Below are 27,382 nucleotides of genomic sequence, written 5' to 3' on the forward strand. Positions count from 1 at the left end.
TTTTTTAGAACAAGACCTAACTTATGTCTGTGTCGTTATTGTTTTCTTTATCGCCCTTGGTGTGAACAGGCCATAACACTAGAAATTAACCTAATAAAAAAGAGTGTACACAAACGATGATGTTAAGAAAGAATGTCAAACACTGTCAATTTGTTTTGACCGCTTTCTTATTAATAGACGTTGAAAGTGTACGTAAATTTGAAAAAAAAATCTAATCTTGCTTAAAGTTATTAAAGTGAGTTTAACCATTTGCATATTAAAGGGTTAGTTCAGGCTATATGAGAATTTTACTTTCATAAATGTTAAAGGGTTAGTTCACCCAAAAATTAAAATTCTGTCAGTAATTACTCACCCTCATGTTGTTCCAACCCCGTAAGACCTTCGTTCATCTTCGGAACACAAATTAAGATATTTTTGATTAAATCTGAGAGCTGGCTCACTCCTCCATAGGCTTCTAAGAAATTATAACTTGCTGGCCCAGAAAATGCATTAAAGACATTGTTAATATAGTCCAAGTGACTACAGTGGCTCAATCTTAAGTTTATAAAGTGACGAGAATACTTTTTGTGCGCAAAAAACCCCCCAAAATAACGACTTTATTCCACTATTCATTTCCTTCTCTCTGGGCCTCGAGTTTTTTCTCGTAGTGTTTTAGCGCAGCGCGTCTGTGTGTGTTGCACGTCACACGCATCACACACATGACCAGCGTCGGCCAATAGTGAGCCTCAGCCTACGTGTGACGTGCAACACAGAAGCGCTACGCTATTACACTACGTGAAAAAACTCGAGGCCCAGAGAGAAAGAAATGAATAGTGGAATAAAGTAGTTATTTTTGGGGGGTTTTGCGCACAAAAAGTATTCTCGTCGCTTTATAAACTTAATATTGAGCCACTGTAGTCACTTGGACTATATTAACGATGTCTTTAATGCATTTTCTGGGCCAGCAAGTTATAATGTTAGAAGCCTATGGAGGAGTGAGACAGCTCTCAGATTTAATAAAAAATATCTTAATTTGTGTTCCGAAGATGAACGAAGGTCTTACGCGGTTGGAACAACATGAGGGTGAGTAATTACTGACAGAATTTTCATTCTGCCTTCAAAAGTTTGGTAATGCAGAAACTTGCATCGTCAGTTATTTTGTCATTAAAAACACAAGCAAGCAAACAAACAAACAAAAAGATTATGTCTAAGTCAGATAAATATTATTGACAATCAAAAGACTGAGCAAAATGACAATTCAATAAATGAATTATAGTTTCGGACAAAGCTCCTCAAGACGTGTCAGATACAATATCTTTGTTTTATTTTGTGTTTTACATTTTGGGATTTTTGTTTTGTTTTTATTTTATTTTAGGAGACTGAGTTGTGCGTTTAGTTTATAAAAAAAAAGTCTGGTTTATCTTAATAAAAGTATGAAAACAATGTTATGATTTCAAAAAAAAGTATGAGGGGAAAAAAGCACATTTATTTTATTTGGTTTATTGTATTTGGTTTATTGGTTACCTTGTAGTTTTCTTTTATATTAATTTTTTTTTCTTTAGGCTTATGTACTTCTATTATGACTGTTTTTATTATTATTATTATTATTATTATTATTATTATTATTATTTTAATCTATGTTTATCTTGTCTAAGCTAGTGCAATGTGCGCGTGGAGCGCGCACTCGATGCGCAGGCAACAATCTGACAGCACGCGCGCGTCTATGACAGAGTTTCGCCATTTTGAATACAAACATATGAACGATTTTAATTTTCCGATCCCTCATCCCTCGCCGTGCGTGTGAGTGGCCGAGATAACTCTACGTAGTGATTCGCCGCAGAATAATTTCCTAAAAAATTTACTCATAAATAAAGGAGAGCAGAAAAACAACTTTAGTGAGGACGATGGCTCGCGCTTTGGGCAGATAGTTGAGAGGAAAACGGTCTCGTGGCAGCAGCGGGGTTTCACAGAGCGCGCGGGGCAGCAGCGCCACTGCTCCACTGCACGGGCCAGACCAGTACTAACCGACAACCAGTAGCCCGTTCTACAGACACTCATAGCGGGGGTAAGCTTACATGCACAGACTGTTTACTTGCGCAGATAGCACTGCTGGAACAGACGGTCTCTGCTTTACACCAAACCGTGCTTGTTCATGAGTGTTTTGATTAGAAAATGTGTCGTTTTAATTCCCATCAGAGGAGAAGAAACTTCTGTAACAGAGATTGAGCTGAAGTTAGCCAGACGAGCTAGCAAACAAACCGAAAACATCCCAATCTTTAGCGTTAAATAAAGCCAAGCGCACTCTACACATATCTTAATCCATTTTGAGTTATAAACGAGTTTGTATTTGAGTTGTTTCAGTCGAGTTTGGGATTGTTATGAAAATACGGAAACCAGTTTTTGTCGTTAATATTAGCAGCTGATGCTAACGGCTGCTAGCGGGGCCCAGCTGTTAACATGCGACCATCGAGATTTTCTGCTGAAACTGTTATTCTGCACTTAAAATCATCGTCACGTCTTGTGTGAGTTTGATAGGAGTTCGTCTTCTTTAACCGCCCCGGCTTTATAAGGTGTGAATGATGCTCTGGTATGTTCTTGACGCCTATTGTAAACATTGGATTCAAATCATGTTGTCATTAGCAGCAACATGAGTAAGTTAATTCAGAAGTCAGTCAATCCTCTCTGGCTATTTAACTATTGAGTTGTACAACACGATCGTTCAGTATCACGACTGCAATCTCATTTGAAGTTTTGTAATGCTATGAACACCCCCTCTGGGGTCCAGGGGTCAGGACAAGTTGCTGGATCAACTTCCTAAGTAGGCAGCTTCTGGACAGTTGTGCAATCAATGGCAGCTTATTTGACCTCAGCTGCTGCTGTCAAGAGATCCCATGCAACATCCCCGCTCGTGTTTGCTTTGTATGGCAGCTTTGCTGCATGCAAGTGCTGCTGCCTGTTTCTATTTTTGATGAATTGTAGAGCAGAGACATTTGCTTTCCTGTGTAGAGTTCATTGGGGAGTTCTCTGGTTGGTATTGTCATACTAAGCTCTGCACGTGCACACAATCATGTCCACATCCACATAAAAGAAGGAAACAAGTCCTCTTTTTCTTTTTTTGGCCACTTTTCCCAAATGAAAGAATTGCTTCAGCTTGCACAGCTGCAGATCAATGATAGAGATTCTTTCCGGTATGTATTCTCTGTGCTGTTTGTCATCAGATGAATATGTTGTGCTCAAGGAAGCTGTTACCAGCTGCTGCTTTGAGTGCCATATGCGTACAAGATGTGACGTTGCAGGTCCGCATTTCATTTAGGACAGTACATTAAGTGGATCCTTCTATTTTAACTTCCTAGTATCTGGTCTAAAGGTGAGGTCACATTGTCTATAGTCAAGCAATAATGTATGAAACGAAACCAAGTTGGTCAGCACTGGATATCTTGAACTTGAACCTTTTGCAAAAATCTGTGAGAGGAAATGTTTCGCCCTCAGGTGAAATTCATGTTTGCGTGGACTCCTATTGAAATGGCTAGATTTTGCCTGCGAAAATTTGCCTAACTATGGGAAATGTGACCGTGCTTAAAATCTGAAGGCTTGAAATGCTTAAAATAACTGTGTATCTGCTACTAGAGAGTAAGTATGGGGGTGAATTTATGGAAAATAATGTGTGTGTATGTGCATTTTTTCACTGTTGGCACGGAAATTATGGTTGTACAAACACCTACATTTTCAGTTTACAAGATCTTCCATAGTTCTGATTTTAGCCTTGCACATTGTTTCAAGGTTCCTAAACTATATGATGCAGTGTGTTTTTATGCATTATTGCTTCATCACCATGTACTTGCTCTGTGCATTGTTTGTCGCATTGGTTCAAAGTGTTTTTACTCCATGCCTGCATTGATTTTTGAAGGGTTTGCACTTTCTCATACTCGATTCTTTTCCCCAGTGTCAGTCCGTCCGAGGCGTGTATTCGAGGAAGGCCTGGTGGGAAGTGGACCTCATGCAGATTAATGCTAGGTCATTCTGTGCTGTCTGCATTCTGCCACTCAAATGCCTGTCTGCCTGTGGAGGAGGTGTAACTAAGGATTCACACGTTTCATCAGCTGGTAAAAATATATTTACTTAACAAAATGCTATCAATGTTCCAGTGCTTGAGTTCATGAGGAGTCTTTTACATAGCCTCATCTCTTTGAGCAAGCAAAGCCTATCAGGCTGTGTGAAATGTATCGCCCAGGGTGTGATGCGTGGGTAACAGTCATCTTGTGGGAAAGGTCTGCTTTGTTCATGACCAGAGTTGTTAGAAAATCTTCACAGCACAGGTGATTTCAATACTGTATTGAAAGGAAAGTTGCTCTTCAAGTTCCAGTTGCTTCATGTTTTGTTTTGAGTGGGATGTGTTAGCTGGACGCTTTAAAGGCCCATCAATTATTTTTGTCCCCTTCCTTATTCTCCTGTTCTCCAGATTCTCTTTCATCTGTTAGTTCTGCTTTCTATCTCTATTCTTCCCCCCTCCCACTCAGCCTAAATCTTTGTTCCAAAACCTATTAGGCTGCCTACATAGACAGCTGCTTTTTAAGGCTACCATCATGTAACTTCTTTATAAGTGAGTGATTTGAAACACACTACACATCAGTGGTTCTCAACCATGGGACTGAGACTCACTAGGGGGCTTCAGCAACTTCCAAGGGGGCCATAAGATGACTAAAAGGTATTATAATTTATAAATTATTATCTATTATTAAAAATAAATAATTATTATTACAAAATATTTTTTTATTTTTTTGTTTCTTATATAATATTATAATAATAAATATTCAAATCAAATATTTTTTATTAGTTTATTAATTTATTAGTTGTTTCAATTGTACAAAATACAGTTCTTGAAACTGTTGAAATAACAAAATGAATTGTGGTTAATTAATCTAATACGTAAAAACTAGGGTTTGATATGTTTGAATTTCTGTTTATCAATTCTGATTCTTATCGATTCCTAATTTCAATTCCAATAAGGGACAAAAAACGTGGATATCATTAATTTATTTTAAGTCTTATTGCAAAACATTTAATTGTACCTGAATACCATGGACAAAGATCAACAGGCTATAGAACACTTAGGCCTACACTTTTGGACTTACACAAGGAACTTTTGCCTATGGTTGAAAAATACCATAGCAAAAACAACTATAGCCTAACTAATATAAATTTCAAGCATTATTGAAGACAAGTAAACACTCAGTAATTAAAAAAAGAGCAAATAAACAAATGAGCAATTGCACAAATAAATACAACTGAACAAAGATATGATTGGAAATTGAAATAAACAATGTTAACAAGTATTGATAACAAGTATCCGATTCCTGACCTTAAGTATTCGATAACAGAATTGGAATCGATTTTTCGATTCCCAACCAAAAAAAACCAAGCAGATTTGTCATAATTATGCAGAAATACCAGAAATGACCTATATCAGGGAGCCTTCCAATATTGTGTTGGACAACAGGTGGCATTTGAATAAAAAAAGGTTCAAGGCGATTCTGCATGCCTACATTTCATTCAATGCATCAACCACCTTGGATTTTTATTTTCATCCTGCTTATCGCAATCTCATTCGGGGTTTTTTTTTTTTCTGCAATAGATATTTAATTTGAAAAGAAATATCCTGTGCACTCTGCGTTATCACTCGCTTGTTTTCATGTTATCCTCACTCTCATGTCTTCTATTCAGGCCTGGGCTTCCTGCTGCAGCTGCCACCGCCGCCATCATGTTCTGGAAATTTGACCTGAACAACACCTCCCATATCGACCAGCTGCTGGATCGAGAGGGCGTGACTCTGAGAGAGTTGATGGAAGAGGAGGATGTCCTGCAGGAGTGCAAAGCACAGAACCGCAAGCTCCTGGTCTTCCTCTCCAAGGATCAATGTATGCAGGAGCTGGTCACCCTCATCACAGAGGAGCCCCCTGCTGATCTGGAGGAGAAAACTCGCTTCAAGTAAGAGAAACACAGCTTTACACCTTATTTTGCTAGTTTTGGCCAAATGGACACCGCAACACTGGCTCAACCAATCACATGAGTTTGGGATGGGGCTACCCGTTTCATCAACAACTGCCAGATGGGGATGTGTGCAGGAAACCTGTTCAAAACAGCCTTTATTTTCAGTTTCGCCGAGTAATGCTAATGGAATGGAAATTACACACTTTTAAAAAAAGTTTAAAGGTTCAATTTCGTGCAATCTGGAGTTTTGCATGAGGGTGAAAAAGTTCCAGATGCAGAATTTGCTCGTGTTCAAGTTGGTCAGGAGAAATTGCTGCATTGACCAATAGAAAGCTGCTTGGTTTGAAAGTGACTTCTGTGAGAGCGTTGCTTCATACATCGCTACACTGTTGTCAAAAGACAAATGGACCTTTTTTACCTGCAGAAATGTCTCTAATGTGGCTGCAACTTAATTGTTTATTCACTGCAAATGACCTATAGCCTACATGTAAATATAGCTGGCAGTAAAAAGTATTCCGACTTGTTAAATTATGATGGTAGGACGTTTGTGTTGTTCACTGGTGGCCCTGCATGCTTGGAGCTCCTGGTTACAGGAGAGCTATAAAACTGACTGTAAATATGTAGAAGTGCAGAGAAGTGGAGGGATGTGCGTTTTAAGTTGACAAATGAAGGAAGAGGAAAGAGAAAAGAGAAGTGATTTTGTTAAAAGGTGATGTGTACACTCATGCATAACATTTTGCTACTTGTGTTTTAAAACAGAGTTGCTCTTTGTGAGGGTTGTGCTGTTCAAGGTAAACTATATGAAATACTCTCATGTTCTGAAGGGTTGAAATCTATCAGTTTTAGCGCTCTCTGTTGGGACCATATGGTTAGAAGGAGAGAGAGAAAAAGAGATTACAGTTAATTTAAAACTAATCATTTGGTTCTCTGTGTGTAGGAGGCAGAATCATTTGTCTTAAAATCAGCAAGTGGATTCACTCAAAACGTCTTTTCTCTCCAAGTATTGTGAAATGTTATTACATTGAGTGAAATATGTTCTAGTAGCACTGATCCAGATTTTTTGCTTAGTGATATTTTTGTGAAATGCAGAATCCTACAATAGGATAAAAGCACTGACGCAGAGTTTATTACCCTCTCTTGTGGCACTGACAACACTGCACCACTGAGCTAACCAGTGTTTACCTTAGTGCTATCTGAGTGACAGAAGATAAGTAGAGCTACAGAACAACTTTGTTACTTTTGAAATGCCTTAGTTGGAAGTTGGAACCACAAAGTTGCATTTACTGTTTGATAGTATTGTCACATGTAACTTGAAGGTAATATAGACTTTTTGTTTTGTTCTGTTTACCTAGGTATCCAAACATTGCCTGCGAGCTCCTGACCTCTGATGTGGCTCTTATCAATGATAAGCTGGGTGGAGATGAATCCCTTTTAGAGAAGCTCTACCACTTTCTGGAGCAGGAGCCGCCCCTTAATCCCCTACTGGCCTCTTTCTTCAGCAAAACCATCGGAAACTTGATTGCACGTAAAACAGACCAGGTACGCTCACCTGATCTCACATGGTTCGGAATATGAATGCACACCAAATAGCACAAAGGAAATACTGAGCTATTTGTTTGATTTGTATTGTCAGTAAGTTGTATGTTATTCCACATGCAGGTAATCTCTTTCCTAAGGAAAAAACACAACTTTATCAGTCTGGTGCTGAATCACATTGATGCCTCGGCCATGATGGACCTATTGCTGCGCCTCATCAGCTGTGTAGAGCCTGCCCCTTTGAGGATGGAGGTCCTCAATGTAAGCACACTAATATTTATTTATATATATATATATATAACTTAATAAAATAATAAATAGATGCGATTTAACAGATTTCTACTTTTTAAGGGACTACTTACGAGCTGCATTCTGTTTCTTTTCTTGCGTCCAACTATATTTGAATGCAATAACATTTTCTGTGTGAAGGGTCCCATGTGTTGTTGACTACAAGTGAATTTAGAGGTTCATGTGATGGTTAATCTTGATGGTTCTGCCCCTAGGAGCATGAACCTTTTGTAGAAACTATATATTTTAGAAATGCTAGTGAATGATTGAATTGCTTAAACGAGACATTGACCCTGATTGTTATCCTCCAAGCCCTGGCTGAATCCTCACTCGTCATTGTGGTGCTGTGATTCTGATCTGTGAATGAATGTGTGTGTTTGCAGTGGCTGAATGAGGAGAGACTCATCCAGAGACTCACAGAGCTCATGCACACTGGGAGAGATGAAGAGGTAGAAATATCACTCACTCTGCTGAACGTTTCACCTCCAGCCCACATGATTTAAGTTATGGAAGTAAAAAAAAAACCCATCCAAGTACATTCTTTTTCACTTAATTCTTCTGCAGAGACAATCTAATGCATCCCAGACTCTTTGTGACATAATCCGACTCAGTCGAGACCAGGCCAATCAGATGTCAGAGGTCACAGAACCAGACCCCTTACTCGCTGTCCTGGAGTCGTAAGTGTCCAATCTGATAAGCTAAGATCACAGTCATGTAATAAGAATTCTCTCACTCAATAAAGACTGATGACCAGACAGTGCTTGTTTCTTTGATGTAATCGCTGTTTTTGTATCTCATCCACTTATGTTGATGTCTTTGTAGACGAGAGAATGTGGGAGAGCTTTTGAAGAACATGTTTGAAGGGGAAAGGACTGAAGCTTCTGTCGTCAATGGAACGCAAGTGCTTCTTACGTTACTGGAGTCACGAAGGTCAGGGTGAGTTCATCCATTCTAGGGCTTAATTAAACCTAAAATAAACAGCCATGCTCGGACACTTGCTGTTCTCCCTTTTTTTTTTTAATCTTTCCATGACCTTCTGTTATCTCTGTGTCTGGTGTTGTTAGGCTGGAGGGTCTGATGGACCTGTATTCTCAGGGATGTGAAAGGTCTTACACTGTCAACAGCAGTATTTTACGTGCTATTGAGCCTCATTTAAAGGACTTCCAGCAGCTCCTACTGAACCCTCCTATGGTAAAAACACACGCACACACACGCAACTAAACTCCATCTGTGTATAAATGTCATCTCAGGGCTTTTGAATAATTTTTCTGATTTTATTTGTAATAAAGATACAAGAGAATTTTTTTTTGCACAGATGATTCTTGCTCTGTTTCAAAACTTAAGCTGCCTTGCTGCCTTCATAACTGAAGTGAAACCTTGTGACTGATTTTGAACGCACTAAATATGTAGGTGACATCCCCTTCCTGTCACTTAAATGGCACTCTTCACAATAAGCTCATTGAGAGACTCGATAAAATCAGATGCATAGTATATTGATCTTATTGCAAACGATTCATTTATGCTTGTTTAAGAACATTTTTATTACAGTGTAATTTGAAATCAAAATGTCATAACTCGCCTCACCCCGCCACAATCAACTGCAAAGCTCACATTAATTTTGGAGTGCAATGCCCACATCACAAAATCCAATCAACAACCAATGGGTAGAACCAAGTCTACCCTTTTTTTCGATAATCTGTTACGCTTGGATGTACGTCACATTTCGAAAGAAACGTTCTGTTGCAAGAAATAAGCTGCTTCCATTTTGTTTTGACTTTAGGGTGTCTTAGAAGGTAGCATAATATTGCTGCCGACCTTTTAGAACAGTCTTCAGGCACTCTTTATCATCATTTTAATGATGCCTTAAAGCACATGTGTCAAACTCAAGGCCCGCGGGCCAAATCCGGCCCGCCACATTATTTTATGTGGCCCGCGAGAGCATATGGGTGTCTTAAAATTAGGAATGCAATCAAATTTAGGCTGCCGAAAATTTTCGGCCGAAAATAACATTTTCGTTTTTTGGCCGAAATATACTAAAAAGCCGCCGCGCCCCTCCGTGTTCGGCGATGGTTTGACTCTGGCTCAGCGTGTTTTATGACTTTGCGTGCGAGTCCGCTTCCGAACATGCATAACTTCGTTCCGTTCCCCTCGGTTCCGCTGTGTGTGTGCGCTGTGCTCTCCGCGCCGTGTCCACAGCGCGTTCTGCTCAATGTTCCGCAAGCAACGTCCGTGTGTGTGTGTGTGTGTGTGTGTGTGTGTGTGTGTGAGTGTTGCGAGTTCAGCTCACGCTCATTGGAAAGGCAAAGTCCGCTTAAAAAACCTGCCGACATGAAATTTCTCTGGACTTGTTTCTTTTTGCAATAGTAGGCCTACTACTCTGCTGTAACATGGTCTATAGCCGTGCTGGGCAACACTGGTAAAATTACACGAATCACGATCCTCTCGTTCACTGGTCCTCTCCCTGATCTGCTCCTGCTCTGACAAAAATAGCTTTGTAGTACTATAGGCCTACTTTATTTCGACAATTGGTAAAAAAAAAATTCTGTTAAATCTGATTCTGCTGCATAGAACTGATTAAAGAATAATATATTGATATTTTATATTATTTTAAAATAGGTACCAGTATTAGCCTTTTCACCATTTGTATCACCCCGCTTGTCTGTGTTTGCACCACTTGCATCATTAAGCCAGTAGGTGGCGACAAGTGACTGTCTTTAGGAGTGAACAATTGAACTTTAAACTGATTAGTTTTAAAAAGATTGCACTGGTTTTTGATTGAAATGTAACATCTATGCAAAATAATCCTTGAAAGATTTATCATTTAAGGCCATTCCCGTTTGGAATATGTGTTTTGTCAACAATAAGCAGAAACATTCTGCATTTCCATTTTGTAGTGTGGATCATTCATTGCAACATTTATCCTCATTCTCATTTTTAAGAATCTGTTATCTTGACAAATAATTTATGCTACTGCCCACTGACATGCTTTTAAAGCTATTGTTATCCCCCCAAAAATTTGGCCTTTAAACACCTTAAAATGCACATATGTAGGTCAGAGAAATCCAAATTTTAGCAGGGGAGCATGCCCCCGAACCCCCCTAACTACCTCACATTTGAATACGCATGACTGTGTGGTAATGTGTGCTGGTGTGGCTAGTACAGTGCCAGAGCTGAATTTTGAGCCAGTTTGCCCCTGCATATATACAATAATACAATATTATCTGTATCAAATCATTATTACCCAGCTCCTGATGTTTCGGGCTCATCCCCTGATGTTTTTAAAACCTAGAAACACCCCTGCAAATGCATATACAATATTTGTAACTTAAATAAGTAATAATCAAATAAAGAGACAATATATTAACATTTTAAAAGTCTTACAGTTACAACCGGCCCTTTGAGGGCAGCCATAATGCTGAAGTGGCCCTCAGTGAAAATGAGTTTGACACCCCTGCCTTAAAGTGTGTCAGTCTATGTTGGCTTACTAAGTTTTGGAGCAGAGCTACTGTCTCGACAATCACTGCAATGGGGAGAGTGATGGCCCTCTAACAATGCGTAACTCTCCCTCCACTTGCTGTAAAACAGAGAAGTGCAATACTCACCACAGTGGGCGTTCTGGAGCAGCCCCTTGGGAGCGCCCGCCTTCATGTGGCCAGACTGGTGGCTTCTCTGCTGCAGACTTGCGACCTCAGCATCTGCCAAGAGATCTGCAGACTCAACACCATGGACCTGCTGTTGGTAAATCACTTACACACACCCACACTGAATATTGCAGACTCAACACTATGAGCTGGCTGTGGGTGGACGATCTTGTTTTTCATCATTTATTTTTCTCTTCTCCTGGCTTCCTCTCTCCCTCACTCTCTGGTTGCAGGATTTATTCTTTAAATACACCTGGAATAATTTCTTGCACTTGCAAGTGGAGCTGTGTGTGGCATCCATCCTGAACCACTCTGTCCACACGGACTTCCAGAACCCAGGTCTGCAGAACCACGAGGAGAGACCACCAGCTACTGGTACAGGCACCCAGGCGGAGGAGGGCACACCTGGCCAGAACAGCAGCTCAGATCCAGCAAACACACCAATTCAAGATGCCCTTGTTGTCAATGTAGGCCATCTGTAGTTCATATCTGTTTTCGATCATTACCGCTTTCTTACAGCGCTTGGCAGATTGTCAGATTATCTTAGAGGAAACAGGGTAGTTGGGCTTCACTGCAAATATACTATCAATCAAAAGTGTGGTCACAATTATACATTTTTTATATAAAGAAAGTAATATTTTTTTAGCAAGGATGCATTAAATGGATCAAAAGTTACATTAAAAACACGTATAATATTACAAAAGATATCGGTTTCAAGTAAATGCTTTTTTTTTCTTCTTTTTTTTTTACAAAAATATTAAGCAGCTCAACTGTTTCCAACATTGATCATTATAAAATGTTAGTTTGCACCAAATCATCATCCTAGAATGCTTTCTGAATGACAGTGACACTGGAGACTGGAGTAATGGCTGCTGAAAATTCAGCTTTGCCATCACAGGAATAAATTACATTTTACAATATATTAAAATAGAAAACAGTTGTTTTAAATTATAATAATATTTTGCAATATTACTGTTCTTAAAATACTTGTTTCAAAAAGATGAAAAAATAACCCTAAACTTTGGAACGGTAGTGCATTGCACATACTTCGGTTCAAGAATCTGAACAAACCACAAAGCCTAAGCACTGAAATTTGACCTTTAATTCATCCTGCTACAGCATGAGTGATAGCTCAAATCTTGTGGTTTGTTGAGTATATATAGGTGTTACTTTAGTTTTCTGCTCTTTATAGTTTCTTTTTACACTCTCTTTCTCTCACACTCTCTTTGTGTTTCCCGTTGTTCATTATTCACAATGTTGGCTGTCTGCTTTCCTCAGCTCTTCCAGCATTGCCGGCTGGTGCAAAGGATTCTGGATGCTTGGGAGGAAAATGACAAAATCCAGTAAGAGCTTCTTCTTTACTTTCATTGATTTATATGTAGTGAGTCTCTAGCACGTGTGTTAGTCCCATGAAGCTCATCTTCATACCCATCATTATGTCAGTATGTGTCTGTTTGCTGATTATAGTTTCTCTACCTAGGTCTGAAGGGGGCAGGCGGAGGGGAAACATGGGTCACCTGACAAGAATTGCAAACACTGTTGTTCAAAACCTGGAGAAAGGGCTGGCTCACTCTCAAATTAATGACCTAATTAAAGGTTTGTAGTGCAGGAACATGTCAAAAGAACCACAGAGTTTATGCAGTGATGATGACTGAGATAAGAGTGTGGTTACTGGGATCAAAAAGAGTTGTATATCCACAGAGCTGCCAGAGGACTGCAGAGGCCGCTGGGAGAGTTTTGTGGGTGAGACTTTAAGAGAGACCAACAGGAGAAACACAGTGGATTTGGTGAGGAATGCATTCACGCACACATTTCATTGCATTGGGCAGATGAATTTAAAGTTAGTCGATGTAATGGAAATTTACATCAGATTTGAGTGAAGAGAGTTCAGTTTTAACCCTTCTGATGCATAAATTATTAAATCACAAATTATAAATACTGATAAAATTATTATGATATTATTAAATATGAATTATCTTTTGTTTCTTTTAATCTCAGAGCAAGAATATAATCATTCCGGCTTTTTCTCTTTCAAAATGTGTTTTGAGAGAGTTAAAAAATCTGTCCACTAATACAGATGATAATTGTAAATATTCCAGAGATGCTTAGTGCTTCTTCACTTTCCTGAAACATATACCTTAAAGATGCAACATCACACCTTGAATCGTCAAAATGGCTTTTAAAGCTCTGTTTATTATAGTAGACACCAATCATCAGGGCTATGTTTTGAGGTTTATTTAAATAAATGTCATTTTCAGAGAATGTTACATGGTTTAAAATGCTGATTTCAGATTGGTTCTCTTCCTGTGTTCCAGGTGAGCACCCATAACTTGCACTCATCTAGTGAAGATGATGACATGGAGAGCCCGTTCCCCAATGATCTGTCTATTCAACAGGTAAGAAGCAACAAATAAAGAGCCAGCATGAGTCTGCTTTAAGCTCCTTACAGTTAACTGGATACGTGTGAATTTTTTATTATTATTATTAATTTTTTTGCCTTTTAGGCGTTCTCTGATTACCAGATTCAGCAGATGACCGCCAACTTTGTGGATCAGTTTGGTTTTAATGACGAAGAGTTCAGTGAACATGATGAAAATATCAAGTGAGTGAGCTTCTCAGATCCAGTGATAAGTGTTGAAATACATTTCAGAATGCTGCAGAGACTGGCATTGATGTACTGCTTTGATAAATTTTGTGGTGAAGATTGTCAGTGAATATCTTTAAGAGTCCTCTTTAAATCTTGCAGTGCTGCATTCGATCGGATTGCTGAAATTAACTTTAACATAGACGCAGATGATCATAGTGTAAGTGCCTGACACTGAAAACACCATTCATTATTCGAACTATCACTAAGCTCTGCTGTAAGTGTCTGTTTTGATGCTTTATTCGGGTTTTGTGCTCCTGTAGGCCAATGCTGCAGCTTTTGAGGCGTGTTGTAAAGAAAGAATCCAGCAGTTCGATGACTGTGAGGAAGAGGAGGATATTTGGGATGAAAAAGAAATTAACTATGCAACACAAATCAAATCCAGATCGAGGTACAGTACAGCACACAGTTGATATGCTTAAGGAAATAGATTCTGCTGTTTTGTTTATTGAAGTTACATTCTCTATTTATCATTTCCAGGTTTGGGGTGTCTCTTTCTTCAGATAGTTCACCCAAGAGTGCCGTGAAGAATGGGGGTGGAGGCTGCGGGTCGGCCTCTGAGGAAGAGGATGTTGAGGAAGAGGCCAATCCTCAGCAGTCGACAGCAGCTCAGGCTCAGAGTGTGTGCTACATCATCCCCCACAACTCTGAATCTTTCAGCTGAATTCATTCAGTGAACATTCTTTGTATTTGTGTTGTGCACAGACTCAGGCTGGGCAGCTAGTTTTGGTGAGACGGAGGTGAGCTCCTCTGGTGCCTGGGGTGGCTCCCCTCAGCAGGGCAATGCAGGTTCGCAGGACACAGGATGGGCCACCTTCACTGAATTCCAGCCTTTCAGCAGGTAAAGAGCACTTCATGCTACATATGACACTGTTTTGGAATGTTTGTTAAAGTGAGCAGAAAATATTGGTTTGTTTGGGTATTTGAATTATGGGAATGCCTTTATCTCTCCTAATACATTGGCCTTTACATTACAGCAAAGAGTCCAGCAACACTGAGGGACAGCCTCAACAAGGCCAAGGGAAGGACTGTGAGTAGCACTGATTTTTTTTGTCTTAAATTTATCTGATCGAATTTAAAGTGGTAATATTTTTGGGAATCACATATGTACTGTAACTTTTATAACTCAACTTCATCTCCAGTCCGAAAAGCCCATCTATAGAATCTGAGCTGCAAAAATTAAACCCCAAAACACTGACACATGATTGTCTGCATTTACATGTTAATGGCATGGTGCGGTAATACTGTTGAAGTAGATAAACTAGGAAAACTTAGAAGAGGGTTGAAATTTTGCCGTTTGGTACCTGAAAGTGTCTAATTATTATTATTTTTTTATTATTATTATAAAAAAAATTTCAGTGGCTGGCAGTGGTTCAGCTACAGGAGGATGGGAAGGAAGTCCTGAGCAAAAAGCCCCTCTGGTGGCCTCAGACAGCAGCTCATCTGGAGGCTCAGACAGCGAAGAGGACCCTGGAGAACATAAGGCTGAGGGTACTCCTAAACCTGCCAACCAGATAACAGCTCCCTCGAGGTAAGAACACTTACACACTATTAAGACAGTGTAGATTTTCCGTTTGGCGAGTAAATCTCAAAAGGCTATCCACCACACTGGCGGGTGAATGTTCATACCAAAATAGTAATGTAATAAAATGTTTATTACAATTGCATTTTGTAGTTGTTGTGTTTGCCAGTCACTAATTTGGGGACGAGGGTAGCTAGCCACAGAACGTCTCTAGCACTCCAAGTCTCGCGGCACTGTCTCGGGGGAACAGTGTAAGGTAAACAGTGCCGCGAGACTTGGAGCACTAGAGACGGGTCTGTTGCTAGCTAGTACTTCAGCTAACTTCCGGTCTGCAGCTAGCTGCCACTTATTAGCTGTTATGTGGCGACATTTACCAGCAGTGAGCCAACCTTTGAAACGAAAACCCACAGACGAAAAGGGGGACGAATTACATAAAAAAGAAAGTTTGGAGATAACGGAGTTTCAAGAGGCTGGCTACAATATGATTCTGATGCTGTCGTGATGAGTTGTTCTGTGTGTCACCAGTATGCTAAAGATAAAACAGAAACAACTAATTTGTCTCACTTGAGAACATTCGTGACCACGAACACAGCAAGTGTCACATTGCCTGCGTGTCTGTGACCCTGGTCGGAGCCTCTTCTCTTGAAAACTTCTGTGACAGCGCTAATGGCAATGTTTATTCAAGCTTATTCATTGTATCTGACATGTTTCATTTGTTTTCATTGTGTGCCTACTGTTTGGCATTTTTGTACTCTGTACAGCACTTTTGGTCAACTACAGTTTCTATAAGTGCTTTACAAATAAAGTTGATTACATTTTGATAAATATATAGATTTTATTTTACTATACATTTCAAATTTTGCTCTGGACAATTTTATTTTTTTTGTATTCAACATAATACCTTATTATCTCAATTAAATGTGCTGAAATGAATGTATGTGACAAAAAAAGGCTGTTTATTATTTTGGCCGGTAAAAAGTATGCTTGGCTGGTGGATTTTCATCTACGGATTGGATGGATTCATATTCGTTGCACAAATTTGCAATGTTGACCCACAGAAAGCTGCTTGGTTTGAAATTGATTTCGCTGTGAGCCATGCTTCATCGCTAAACTATCGACAGTGGACTGTTTTCACCCACCAGCTTTTAGCTAATGTGACATCACCTTTCGAATACCTCTCACTCCACTTGTCCAACTGATTTTCGAAGAGTGATTATTGATGTGTAAAAGTATTTGGCGGCTGCACTTTTTCTCTGCAGCGAGGTGCCTACTGACGCTCTGGAGAAGCTCAGCATCACCGACAGTAGCAAGTCTTCAGCGCCTACAGAAGAGTCAGACGCCACCACTGTGACGGAGACGAGGTAACAGTGAATGTGTAGTAAGCTGATGTTATATGATGGATAAAAAACTGCCTCCATCCTGATCTCTTACTCACTCTCATGCCTCTACAGAGTCGAGGCACCCACTCCCGCTGAGGTTACGCCTAACGGACCGGTCTGAAGGCTCTGGATAGGAGTCCGACCCACTCTCCGCCTCTTCCATTTTGAACCCCCAAACCTCAATACCACTTTTGGTGTTTAAATAAAAGAATGCTGCCATGTTATTGGTCCTGGATACTGCCAATCAGCCCATCATTGGAGGAGGAAGACAGGGGCATGTAACAAAAACCAGTAACCAGTACAGTGCTCAGAGGTGTTAGTCTTTTAATCTTTTCAACTTTGTATGGGATATGCACAGTTTTAAATGTAGCAGTGACCGCGTGTGATTACAGGATCTGTCAGGACTTCTTTTTTTTCCTCGGTTTGTGTCCCTCCCGTAATTTTTTTTTTTTCTGGATTCTTTTTCGCTCGCAGCCTTGGATGGTAAGAAAACAGGGATGTGAAGGTCCTGATTGGAAAGCACAGGCTCATCCTTCACTGCATAACGTCTCGAACATCCTCATGCAAAATCGAAAGCCTCGTTGCCTGACAACAGCCTCTGCGACAATTACTGTATGTTGAAGCACAACTGAAGTGTTCTGTAATGCTTGACACTTTTCTGCACAGGTCACCGCCCCGCAAAGTTCACTTTTAGGATTTTTTTAAACATATAATTATGGCCTAATCTTATTAAATCATGTATTTGAATGTTCTGAAGTGCTTTGGGGCAGAAATGTATGAAATTAGAGTTGATACTCTGACATGGTGTCCATTTTGACACTTGTGCAATAACGTTTAGCCATTTAATTTAAATTCGACTCATTCGTAAACTATACATTCATGATGGGGGTGGACCTATTTGAATTTTTTTCCCCGATTTTTCTTTTTATTGCATGCAAAATGTTATTTATCAAGCATATAAAAGCAACTGTTTTTTCCAACTACGCTCAAGGTAGTTAGTCAAGACCTTCTGATTGTATTTAATTACATTCGTCCGTTTTTTTTCCTCCCCCTTAGATCAACTTTCTAGTGCATTTTCTGCTCAAGCTTTCTGAAAATTGAATCATGGGTTTAAAGCGAAAAGTAATCATTATGACCTTTGCCTTAAGTTACAAATCCTTCAAAATCCCTGTAACAGGACAGAAGGGTTTGCCTCAAAGCAAACAGGCTTTTTTCTCTCTGTCACCCGGTCACAAAAGAACCACCACCACAATTTTATTTGCATCCTTATCAGTGCCAATGCAGCACATGAACCCCCCCAGAGGCCAAGAAATTATGCCTATGTTATGCATCGCCAGATTTTTTCGTATCAGAACTTGTTATATGCTGTCAGAAAGACTTTTTGAACTTGTCTCAGAACCTTCCGGATGTTCTCGTTGGAAATACCAAGATCCACCTCTTGTAAAATTTCATACTGAACATCATGTGATTCTTTTCCTCCAGGATTTTTTTGGCTATCAAAATTCACGCATCATATCTCTGCAAGCTTACAATGGTACCAAATCTGTTGGATTACAGGATTGGGATATTGCATTATTTATTTTGCACTTATTGAGATGTTAGTGTGGAGACCTGGTTTCCCATCATGCATTGGAACATCATGTTTATTTCTCTCTTCATGGTCTTTGCCGCTGGAGTGTAAAGTCTCCATTGACTCTGCTTCATATATCTATGACATGTTCAAATAGGTTTGTTTCCGAAGCCAAACGTATGTATTTGCCTTTTTTTTTTTTTTTTTTTTAAATCTTATTTTTAACTTTAACCAATATTATTTTACATATTGTAGAGATTCTAATTTATGTGATCTTCAGCAACCAAAATATTGCTCTGTTCAATTCTGTTCATGTGTCTGGAGTCTGGACTGTTTCTGTACATCACAGATTGAGTGTTAAGAGCCTTGAATTCATTCATCGTCCCATTGAGAGTCTCAGTTACACGGATAGATATTTAACAGATGATGTATTATTTTCAAGAGCTGCCAAAAAACATTTAATTTGAATGACTGTTCCGGGTTCGATTGTATCAAAACAAAATAATTTTGACTCGTTCCTCGGATTGTATAAACAAACAAACAAACAAACATCGTGTTTCCGGTCATCCACTTCTTGTGTAAGTTTATTTTAAGACATTGCTCTGAAATAAACTTTTAAATTGTTACTGTTTCTAAGGTATATCATTAAACATTGTTGTAAAGACAGGACACGTGATAACGCTACTTGGAATACTCGATTCTGATTGGTCAATCGGTGTCGTCAATAGCAAGCAACGTTCGCACTTTCGTTTCATACTAAAACGCAACTTGCGCCATCTAGTGTCTCCGTTATCACTTCTAGTGGGAAATAAATCGGGTAATTTCAACTCAAGTCGCTTTTCCATTTCCGCGTATTTATGTTCTTGCTAAATAGCCGTGTACTAAGCAGGATAATGTACAGTCAAACGGTCATTATTACTTTGCAAAGCAACAAACAAATTGGACTAGGACAGTAGCCCCATTGATAAAATACGAATTTGACAACAAGTACAGCTTAAATAACACGTTATTTTTTTGTTTATTAGAAACTAAAGAGGTCGAAATTATTCTGTGGTAACTGACAGCATTGAACCCGGAACATTTGAAGGACTTCTACAGCTGTACGAGAATCCCATTCTCAAATCCTCTCCCTCTGGATTTCATGGATGTGTTTTATGCACTTGTAAATAGTGGTTATATGTCGACATGCCATACTAATGATGCTGGATTTGAGCAGGTGGAGGGGAAGGACACATGCTGCAGGATAAATGAATTAATTACCATGTTTCAGAGCACTTCACGTTCTGAACTTCCCACTAGTCATTTGGTTTAAAGCATTCAAAAATGGAGACAAGGAGATATAGTTTTTAAATGTGACTTGTCAGAATATAAGGTATTCATTGGTGGCATAAAAAGTAGTTCTCAGCCAATAACAAATTGACATTTGTATAGACTGGGTCTGTACATTATATTGTTGCCTACATCAGTACCTATATATATTTTGATATTTTCAGAATGGAATAAATCTGTTATTGAGAGAAATGATTTTTATCAGTTAAGCTGACAGTGAAATTCCCCATCTCTTTCTTGTGCAGCTGTGTGCTTTGAAACCTTCTCTGGTCTTTTCTTAGGCCAATGAGAACCGAATGGATGCCTTCCAGGAATCTACAATCTACTTTATAAACACATGCACCAATTTGGATGTGTGCAGCATGCTTTGATGAGGCAGAACAGATGCTAGGGTTATTCTTGGGAGTTCTCAGCCTTAATCTAAACAGAGGTAAGACAAAACCCATGAATGAAGCCAACAACCATTTTCTCAACTTTTTTTTTTTATATATATATATGAAACGTCTTTAAAAAAATTAGGAAAGACTCTGCAAACACAATGCACAATTAATTTGATTTAAATTTACTTTGTACTAAAGAAATCCTCAAAACAGCTTACATATTAAGGCAATGATGTGCAACATCAAGAATTCCACACAAAAACTATTACATAAAATCACTTAGCATCTGATCATTGTAAAAAAAAAAAAAAGGCACACAAAACTTGTTCTTACAAAAAAAAGGGCTTTCATTCCACAACTTCACAGTATATAGTTACAATTGTGCCGTGAATTATAAAATGAACAAGTAGTGATGATGGTTTTGCATTCTAATTCCTCTAATTGTGGGACATTTCACTACCTGGTAGGAAAGCACATGCTACTGATATTACAGAAGGCACAATAAGGGATGAAAGCAGTTATACTGTATGATATTATTGCTTGATATGAACACTAACTGCAGGTACCTAACAGCTGCTAGACGTACTGCTCAAGTAATCTCAGAATACGCAGATACCAGATGAACTATCAACAGAACTGATGGGAATCTTTGAATGCGACGACCCCCACCCAAACCCGCACCCAAATGTAACAAAATTCCCAAAAGCTTTTAAAAAGAACAAACAGCATACAACCGGAAACAGTAGTTTAACAGTAGAAGGTCAAAAACAAAACAAAAAAACAATCCCATCACACCAGAGATATGGGCAGTTTCATCATAAAATATAATAGATTCTTCACTATCTTCCATCAGTAATAAAGCCCAACAGTCAAAATACTGTTGACAGTAGAAACATAAATATAACTACAAATAAAAAAAAGAAACAAGTTAAAAAAAAACTATTGGTGACAGCAGCCCATCGGCCATTTATATCAATCCAGTTTGATCAACATTTAGAGTGTCATAGTGCAGTGATAAATACATTTTTTTTAAAAGAGCAAACCCTCTACCTTAATTTTCTGGGAGAAAAACAAACAAACAAAAAAACGTACACGAGACAAAGAAGTAAATTTGGTTCAATATCTCTCTTTTCCTTATGACATTGGGGCCTCACAAATGACAGAAAACTTGCTGTTTATGGACCAGTTAGAACAATAAAACCTAAAAATCAGGCTTCCCACAAGCATGGAATTTTAAAATAGTGATTTTCAAGGCTGGAAAATTCACAATAATTTGAGAAGTTGTAGAGTTCTCTAAGGTAAATAGAACTTTTAATAATTATTTTCATTTGTAAAATATTTCACTGGCAACATATTGCTCTTTGTTAGTTGAATCCACTTAAAATTAGGTTTCAAATCCTTATCTAGTGATCATTTGATGGAAGTAGTGGAAATTCAAAAAGAGTGGGAACCCTGCTAAATAAATACAAATATAGAGCAGCAAATACTTAGGATCTCTAATGGCTAGTCTACTCTTACTTTCGACATTGTCAATGCCAATCAAACATTGCATATGTTCAATTGCGTGTTCTTCAATCTTCTCCAGGCTGTATATAAATATGCTAAATTATTTAAATACAGTGAGAGAAGTTGATTTCACTCGCGTTTTATTGGAATGCATCCTTCCATCTCTAAAACTTCAGGCCAGCCTTCATATTTGTTGGTCTCTGCGTTGTTCTTGATGTGCTGGAGACACATGAGATGGTTTATTAGATACTTACATTGATATCAAATTTTAACAGGACATGCTCCCGCATTAGTGTAGGATGTAGCCTGAAAAAAAGACATAAGGCAACTTTACCTGCTCAAAGGGGCTCTTTGTCTTGATCCCTTTGCCTCCAACAAACACCCAGTTATCTCTGAAGCCCAGTATGCTGATGCTTGTGCTGCCCAAATCTGCTATCAGATTTCTGGCCTCTTCATTCAGCCTGTACATAATAACAAATGCAATAATAAATAGACAAACCGAGACAGATCTGTAAAGGTTTGACCAAAAATGTTGTGAAGCGGCTCACTTTGTTGCAGGATCGTCAAAAGTGGCCATCATGACAATGCTTCCATCTTCTATTTCCTTCAAGTATTTGATGAGCGAGTTCACATCTAGACAAGAATGAACATTTAAAATTAATATTTAAAAAAGATTACGTTTTGTAAGCGACTCAAAGGGAAATTCACAAACCTACTACAAACGAGCTCTTAACAATGAAACCGTGACACAGTATAAACCCTGTTTATAACTGGTATTAAAGGGATGGTTCGGAGTAATTTCGACCTAGGGTCCTTTGCACCATGACCTCGAGCCAAACACCCCCCAGAAGTTTTTTTTCCCTTGGTCGAACATTATTAAAGTTAGAGCTTATTTAGAGAAATCAGCCGGATGGCTTAGTGCAGGCGCTAATGGATCCAAGGATGTATCTCGTAAATTACCCCACTAATAATGCCCGGAATGGTACCAAACTTATACAGTAGTACAAATAGGTTCTGTACTCATAAAACGAGGCATTGGAAAGTTTGTAAGTACATCAGGAGTTTATTTAATAACACTTGCCTGATGGCTCAGGCTACCGCTAACCCGGACGTCGACGTCACTTCAGGGATTTGGGAAAAGCAAGTAAAAGTCCTGGCAGAAAGCGATGCATAAGGATGTAGTGTAACGACCCCCAGTTTCCAGGAATGCACTAATATTTTGTTGGTAGAACCAGTTTGCAACAATTATTAGTTGTCAAATAATAATTAATAATGACTAAGTTGTCATTAACTTATGTTATTAAGTTTAGTTATAAGTTATAACCTTACTTAGTCATTATTAATGATAATAATATCTTAATAACTTAATAAGTTGGTGTCAACACTTCGGAAAAAATTATAAAAAATGCATCGCTTTCTGCCAGGACTTTTACAGGCTTTTCCCAAATCACGGAAGTGACCTCGATGTCCGGGTTAGCGGTAGCAGAAGCAAGATGATTTAAAGTAAACATTTTAAACATTTAAACATTAAAAAAGTATATATATATATATATTTTTTTTTTTTTTTTTCTCAATCAACAACTGTCATTTTAATTTAAGAATAAGGTTTCCCACAGTCTTTGAAAACCATATGAGGGAATTTTAAAAACATGAAAAGTCAACGACTGTAAAAGTCATTGGTCATAAAGAGCGTGAATGCTGAAGAACATTCAGTTCTTGAAATGCCTGGAATAATGGAATTTAACTATTTTTATTTTAAAGGGGCTATATGTAAGAACGTTCATGTAGCCAATGTGTGAACAGCTTGTAAAGAAACTTGAAAAAAAGAAGACATTCCACAACTTCCTGGGTTGTCTATTAAAGCCTGTAGACTTTTGTAGTTTTATATGAAGGACTCTGGATGTTTTTGCCAGGAAATTCAAAAGTGTGTGACATTAACACGCACTCCCGAGAGCCTCTCTTCCGTTCTATGGCAAATGAAACAAATGCTTATACAATGTTGCATGCAGTGATGCAGAAAGAGCTATTCTGTACTGGCATGTCCATGTGTCATGCAAAGAAAAGGGATTCATTCAAACTATAGTCTCAAATCTACTTCATAATCAAACAATCATCTGTCGACATGATGCCGGTGAAGATGTAGAGCTGGTGCAAACATATCATAATTTTGAGAAAGCACTATGCACTAGTAGTGACTGAATCACCCGCACTTGCAAAATCTGCATATGGAAACCAGATATTGTGTAGAAGCAGATTTACCTCCAGACCACATGTCAAAGGAATCAGTCCTGGTCATCTCACCAGTCTTCCCTATAAAAAGATAGTGGATTAATGCAGCCCATTTTCTCTCAGTATCTACTGGATATGACTTCACAATACATACATTCAAAAGGTTTCAGCATCTACATGTTTCTGAAGACATAAAGGAGACGTACCGTTGATCAATGCGATGTTTATACCACGTCCAATGTTGTTCTTCACTCCGCTCATTAATCTGATAAAAGAAAAGAGTCAAATTCTTCTCATTGATGCACCCAGCTAGAATTCATGCAGGAGTCAGGATTTGTATTTTTGCATAGTGTTAACACAATAGTGTTGTACAATAAGATGCGTGTAAAACCTACATCGTGTCCTGAAAACACATTTTTGGGCCGACTACACTGGCTGCTCCACTGGTGATCTTAAAGGTGAAATGGTCCTCGGGACAGGATTTAGAAAGGCCGCATTTGTGGCGCACTGGCCTGGTTGCTGAAAACAACATCAATACATACATAAACAGATGTCGGTCCTATTTGAGGAAAATCATTTTAGGCATGTTGCCCTCTGTCTAGGCTATTTATTAATTGCTTATCTATGTAAACATGTACCAGATCTTCATGCTGAATCAAGTATTACCGTTTATTTGATCTTGTGACGCATTTCTCAAATAAATTATAAAAAGACCACACCTAAACACACATACTTTATTAAATTACTAAGTAAATAGCAGCTAAACAAGTCATCAAGTGTGACAAACTACAGAACATTGTCCCTGATATCAGGAATCTAACACCTACATACCATTCATGTCACACACACACACCATTAACCTACATATGAATCATTCATATTGTTAATACTCTGCGTTAACATGCAAGGCTATGATTGAGTTGTGCACAGCTCCGTTTGCTATTTCTTTCCATTATTATACCTGCATTTTCTAGTTCACTTTTATTTGGAGTTCTAAACAAAAGTTCAGGAAGAGCTAGGAAGGATCACGGAATTGAACTCATTCACAATCCTCAACTCTCATAAAGACAACCAGTAAATCTGTACTCACGGACGGTCTCTCCAGGTGCATATCGTGCTGTAGAGAAACAGATGTCGATCAAACACTGAAAGATCAAACCTAAGCTATTCTTTAACTAAACAAGCCAGTTAGTTTACTTTGCTAACAGGAAACAGTGTGTGTGTGTGTGTGTGTGTGTGTGTGTGTGTGTGTGTGATGGATGTTGCAGAAAATGAACTCACCAAAGACTTTCCCCACATTAAGATTCATACGATTCTCTAATAGCTCAAAGGCCAGGAACACAACCAGAAAAAAAATTGAAACTAGCACAGTGAGTTTCAAAACTCCTGAAAAAAAAAAAAATTGGTTTAATGCAAATAGCACAATGAGAATAACACAAATATGAAGTAACCTAAATTGTCAAAACCAAACTTAGCATATTCTTAAAGGGATAGTTCACCCAAAAATGGTAACCAGACAGTTGACGGCACCCATTGACTTCTATAGTTGGAAAAAAATACTATGGAAGTCAATGTGATCCATTCTTCAAAATATATTCTTTTTTTCCCCTTCTTTTTTTCAACAGAAGAAAGAAACTCATACAGGTTTGGAACAACTTGGGTGAGTAAGTAATGAATTTTTTTTTTCATTTTGGCTGAACAATCCCTTTAAATGTTTGAAGTCCACAGTCATGGGTGTCACTAGGCCTTTTTTAGAGGGGCTTTTCAGCTTGATTGACCAAAGTTAAATTATATAATTTATAATATAATATGATTATATTATACTTCATTTTAACTTTATTTTTGTATACTTTTGTAAGGTAAACAATTACTGGATTAGTGCAATTTTCTTCACACACATTCCCAAAACATATTGTCAATTGTCAATTGAGCAAATATTTGCCTTTGGTTACATGTAATATATACTTGCAAAGTTTGAAAGAAGGGGAACAAACCTCCGGCTCGCATCATCCTGATGGCTCAGCAAGCACCTGTAACCACACTGAGATCCAGACAATTGACATGAGATCAAATATCATCATAACAAAAGTTTAACACTAATGTTACCAACAGTAATTTAATCCAAATTCTCAAGATGTTTGTGAAAAAAAAAGACAACAGCCAGGCACAATTTCTGTGTTCAACTATTTTAGTCAATTAAAAGTAAATAATGTGTAAAACCAGTGTTCAGCATTAAACTTAAAATATCAGTATCAGCATTGGCCATTAAAAAAAAAGATATATATATATTAATACCCCTATTTGTATCATGATGTAATGATTGTCATGATATCTGAAAACGATTCTGGTCCACATCAGCCAATTAACCATCCAACAAAAACAATGTTACTGAATGTTAGCTTTAACTTCAGCTCATGACTTATGTTGTAAAACAAACATATACAACCTGAAAACCTCTTATTATGCCTGACAAAGACGGCAGAAGCGAATTAAACGGTGTAGGCTATGTGTTAACTAGTTGACAGCAGTAAAGTGACAGTAGCCGTTAGCATGGGACGAATATAAAACAAAACACAAGAATAAACCTTCAGAGAAACTCGAGTATGAATTCAAGAACAACATGCAACCCAGCTGACCAACTGTTAGAAAGATATTGAATAAAGTAGAGGAGAATAGGAAGGAGTAACAGTTACCTGGGTGCCACGGCGACACAGTGCTGAATATCCCGACACATCCGGGTTCACAGGCAAGGAGGAGCGTGCGCTGCTGAGCGCTTACGTGTGTTTGAGAACGAAACCTTACGGTGGGGGCGTGTCCTACAGGAGGCCCGCCCACCTGCGTATACAGTACATTGGTAATCAGGTGAGCCGAGATACTTTAGTATTTGAACAAAATATTATTATGTAATTAATTTTAAAGACATAGATGTTGCGTTAAACTAAAGTAAGTTATGCTTAAAGTCGGCATGAAATCAAATTTGACAAATCTTCTTTTTATATGTAATATTGTAGTGTTTATTATAAATGATTTATCTGTGCACTTAATTATTTTTTTAAAATTCATTTACCCTTATAATCTTTAATCAAATACATTACCCTTCCCTCCCCCCGCGAAACGACCTCTCTTCTCTTTCGGTCACGTGCCATGGCGAAAGGGTGCGGCCAGAGCCGATGAGGGTGCGGCTATCGGTGTCTGTCTCGTTTTGAGTCAAGTCAAGTTATCAGTCAAGTTGCCGGGCTCCTCAATAAAAAATCCTTCATGGGAGGGTAACGGTGGGGAGTCCGGTGGAGAGAAATCCTACACAACTGAATGTAAACTCAACTGGCATTCAAATCTGCCTCCATTTTGTTTGCAACGCCCAACCTCCAACGATCCAATCAATTCCCGAAGG

General features: G+C 38.5%; 2 protein-coding genes across 4 annotated transcripts; one reads left to right on the forward strand and one right to left on the reverse strand.

Annotated features, from left to right (window-relative positions):
- Positions 1 to 1,680: 1,680 nt before the first annotated feature.
- Positions 1,681 to 21,277, forward strand: ppp6r2a (protein phosphatase 6, regulatory subunit 2a). Of its 3 annotated transcripts, none has more exons than XM_082167812.1 (24): positions 1,681 to 2,044; positions 3,923 to 4,082; positions 5,701 to 5,964; positions 7,320 to 7,506; positions 7,627 to 7,764; positions 8,175 to 8,240; positions 8,356 to 8,468; positions 8,614 to 8,721; positions 8,856 to 8,982; positions 11,377 to 11,529; positions 11,666 to 11,899; positions 12,711 to 12,775; positions 12,913 to 13,028; positions 13,134 to 13,219; positions 13,748 to 13,828; positions 13,937 to 14,034; positions 14,179 to 14,236; positions 14,340 to 14,467; positions 14,557 to 14,696; positions 14,782 to 14,917; positions 15,054 to 15,106; positions 15,436 to 15,607; positions 16,858 to 16,959; positions 17,050 to 21,277. In XM_082167812.1, the coding sequence occupies exons 3-24, from the start codon at positions 5,738 to 5,740 to the stop codon at positions 17,096 to 17,098; spliced, it is 2,637 nt and encodes an 878-aa protein (XP_082023938.1). In that variant the 5' UTR covers positions 1,681 to 2,044; positions 3,923 to 4,082; positions 5,701 to 5,737; the 3' UTR covers positions 17,099 to 21,277. The 3 variants fall into 3 exon arrangements, with proteins under 3 accessions (XP_082023938.1, XP_082023936.1, XP_082023937.1); XM_082167810.1 differs by having other exon boundaries at positions 1,682 to 2,044; positions 8,614 to 8,727; XM_082167811.1 differs by lacking the exon at positions 1,681 to 2,044 and adding an exon at positions 2,064 to 3,167 and having other exon boundaries at positions 8,614 to 8,727.
- fam3c (FAM3 metabolism regulating signaling molecule C) lies at positions 20,418 to 26,780 on the reverse strand. The gene is made up of 10 exons (XM_082167859.1): positions 26,685 to 26,780; positions 25,986 to 26,032; positions 25,273 to 25,377; positions 25,082 to 25,108; positions 24,387 to 24,510; positions 24,198 to 24,256; positions 24,022 to 24,072; positions 22,311 to 22,395; positions 22,097 to 22,223; positions 20,418 to 21,981 (listed from the first exon to the last, which is right to left on the reverse strand). Exons 2-10 carry the CDS (start codon positions 25,999 to 26,001, stop codon positions 21,892 to 21,894), a joined length of 684 nt encoding a protein of 227 aa, XP_082023985.1. The 5' UTR covers positions 26,002 to 26,032; positions 26,685 to 26,780; the 3' UTR covers positions 20,418 to 21,891.
- Between the last annotated feature and the right edge of the window lie 602 nt (positions 26,781 to 27,382).

Source organism: Leuciscus leuciscus, assembly GCF_965113295.1.
Source record: "Leuciscus leuciscus genome assembly, chromosome: 4".
NCBI lineage: Eukaryota > Metazoa > Chordata > Actinopteri > Cypriniformes > Leuciscidae > Leuciscus > Leuciscus leuciscus.

Bases quoted from the DNA above. Each gene is read 5' to 3' on its own strand.
- ppp6r2a (XM_082167810.1), top strand. From the start codon at position 5,738: ATGTTCTGGAAATTTGACCTGAACAACACCTCCCATATCGACCAGCTG. The intron at 5,965-7,319 runs GTAAGAGAAACA...CTGTTTACCTAG, and splicing joins GAGGAGAAAACTCGCTTCAA to GTATCCAAACATTGCCTGCG. The intron at 14,697-14,781 runs GTGTGTGCTACA...TGTTGTGCACAG, and splicing joins GACAGCAGCTCAGGCTCAGA to ACTCAGGCTGGGCAGCTAGT.
- fam3c (XM_082167859.1), bottom strand. The intron at 24,257-24,386 runs GTAGGTTTTACA...TTCTTTTATCAG, and splicing joins ATGTGTTTTCAGGACACGAT to ATTAATGAGCGGAGTGAAGA. The intron at 24,073-24,197 runs GTACGTCTCCTT...ATCTTTTTATAG, and splicing joins AAACATCGCATTGATCAACG to GGAAGACTGGTGAGATGACC.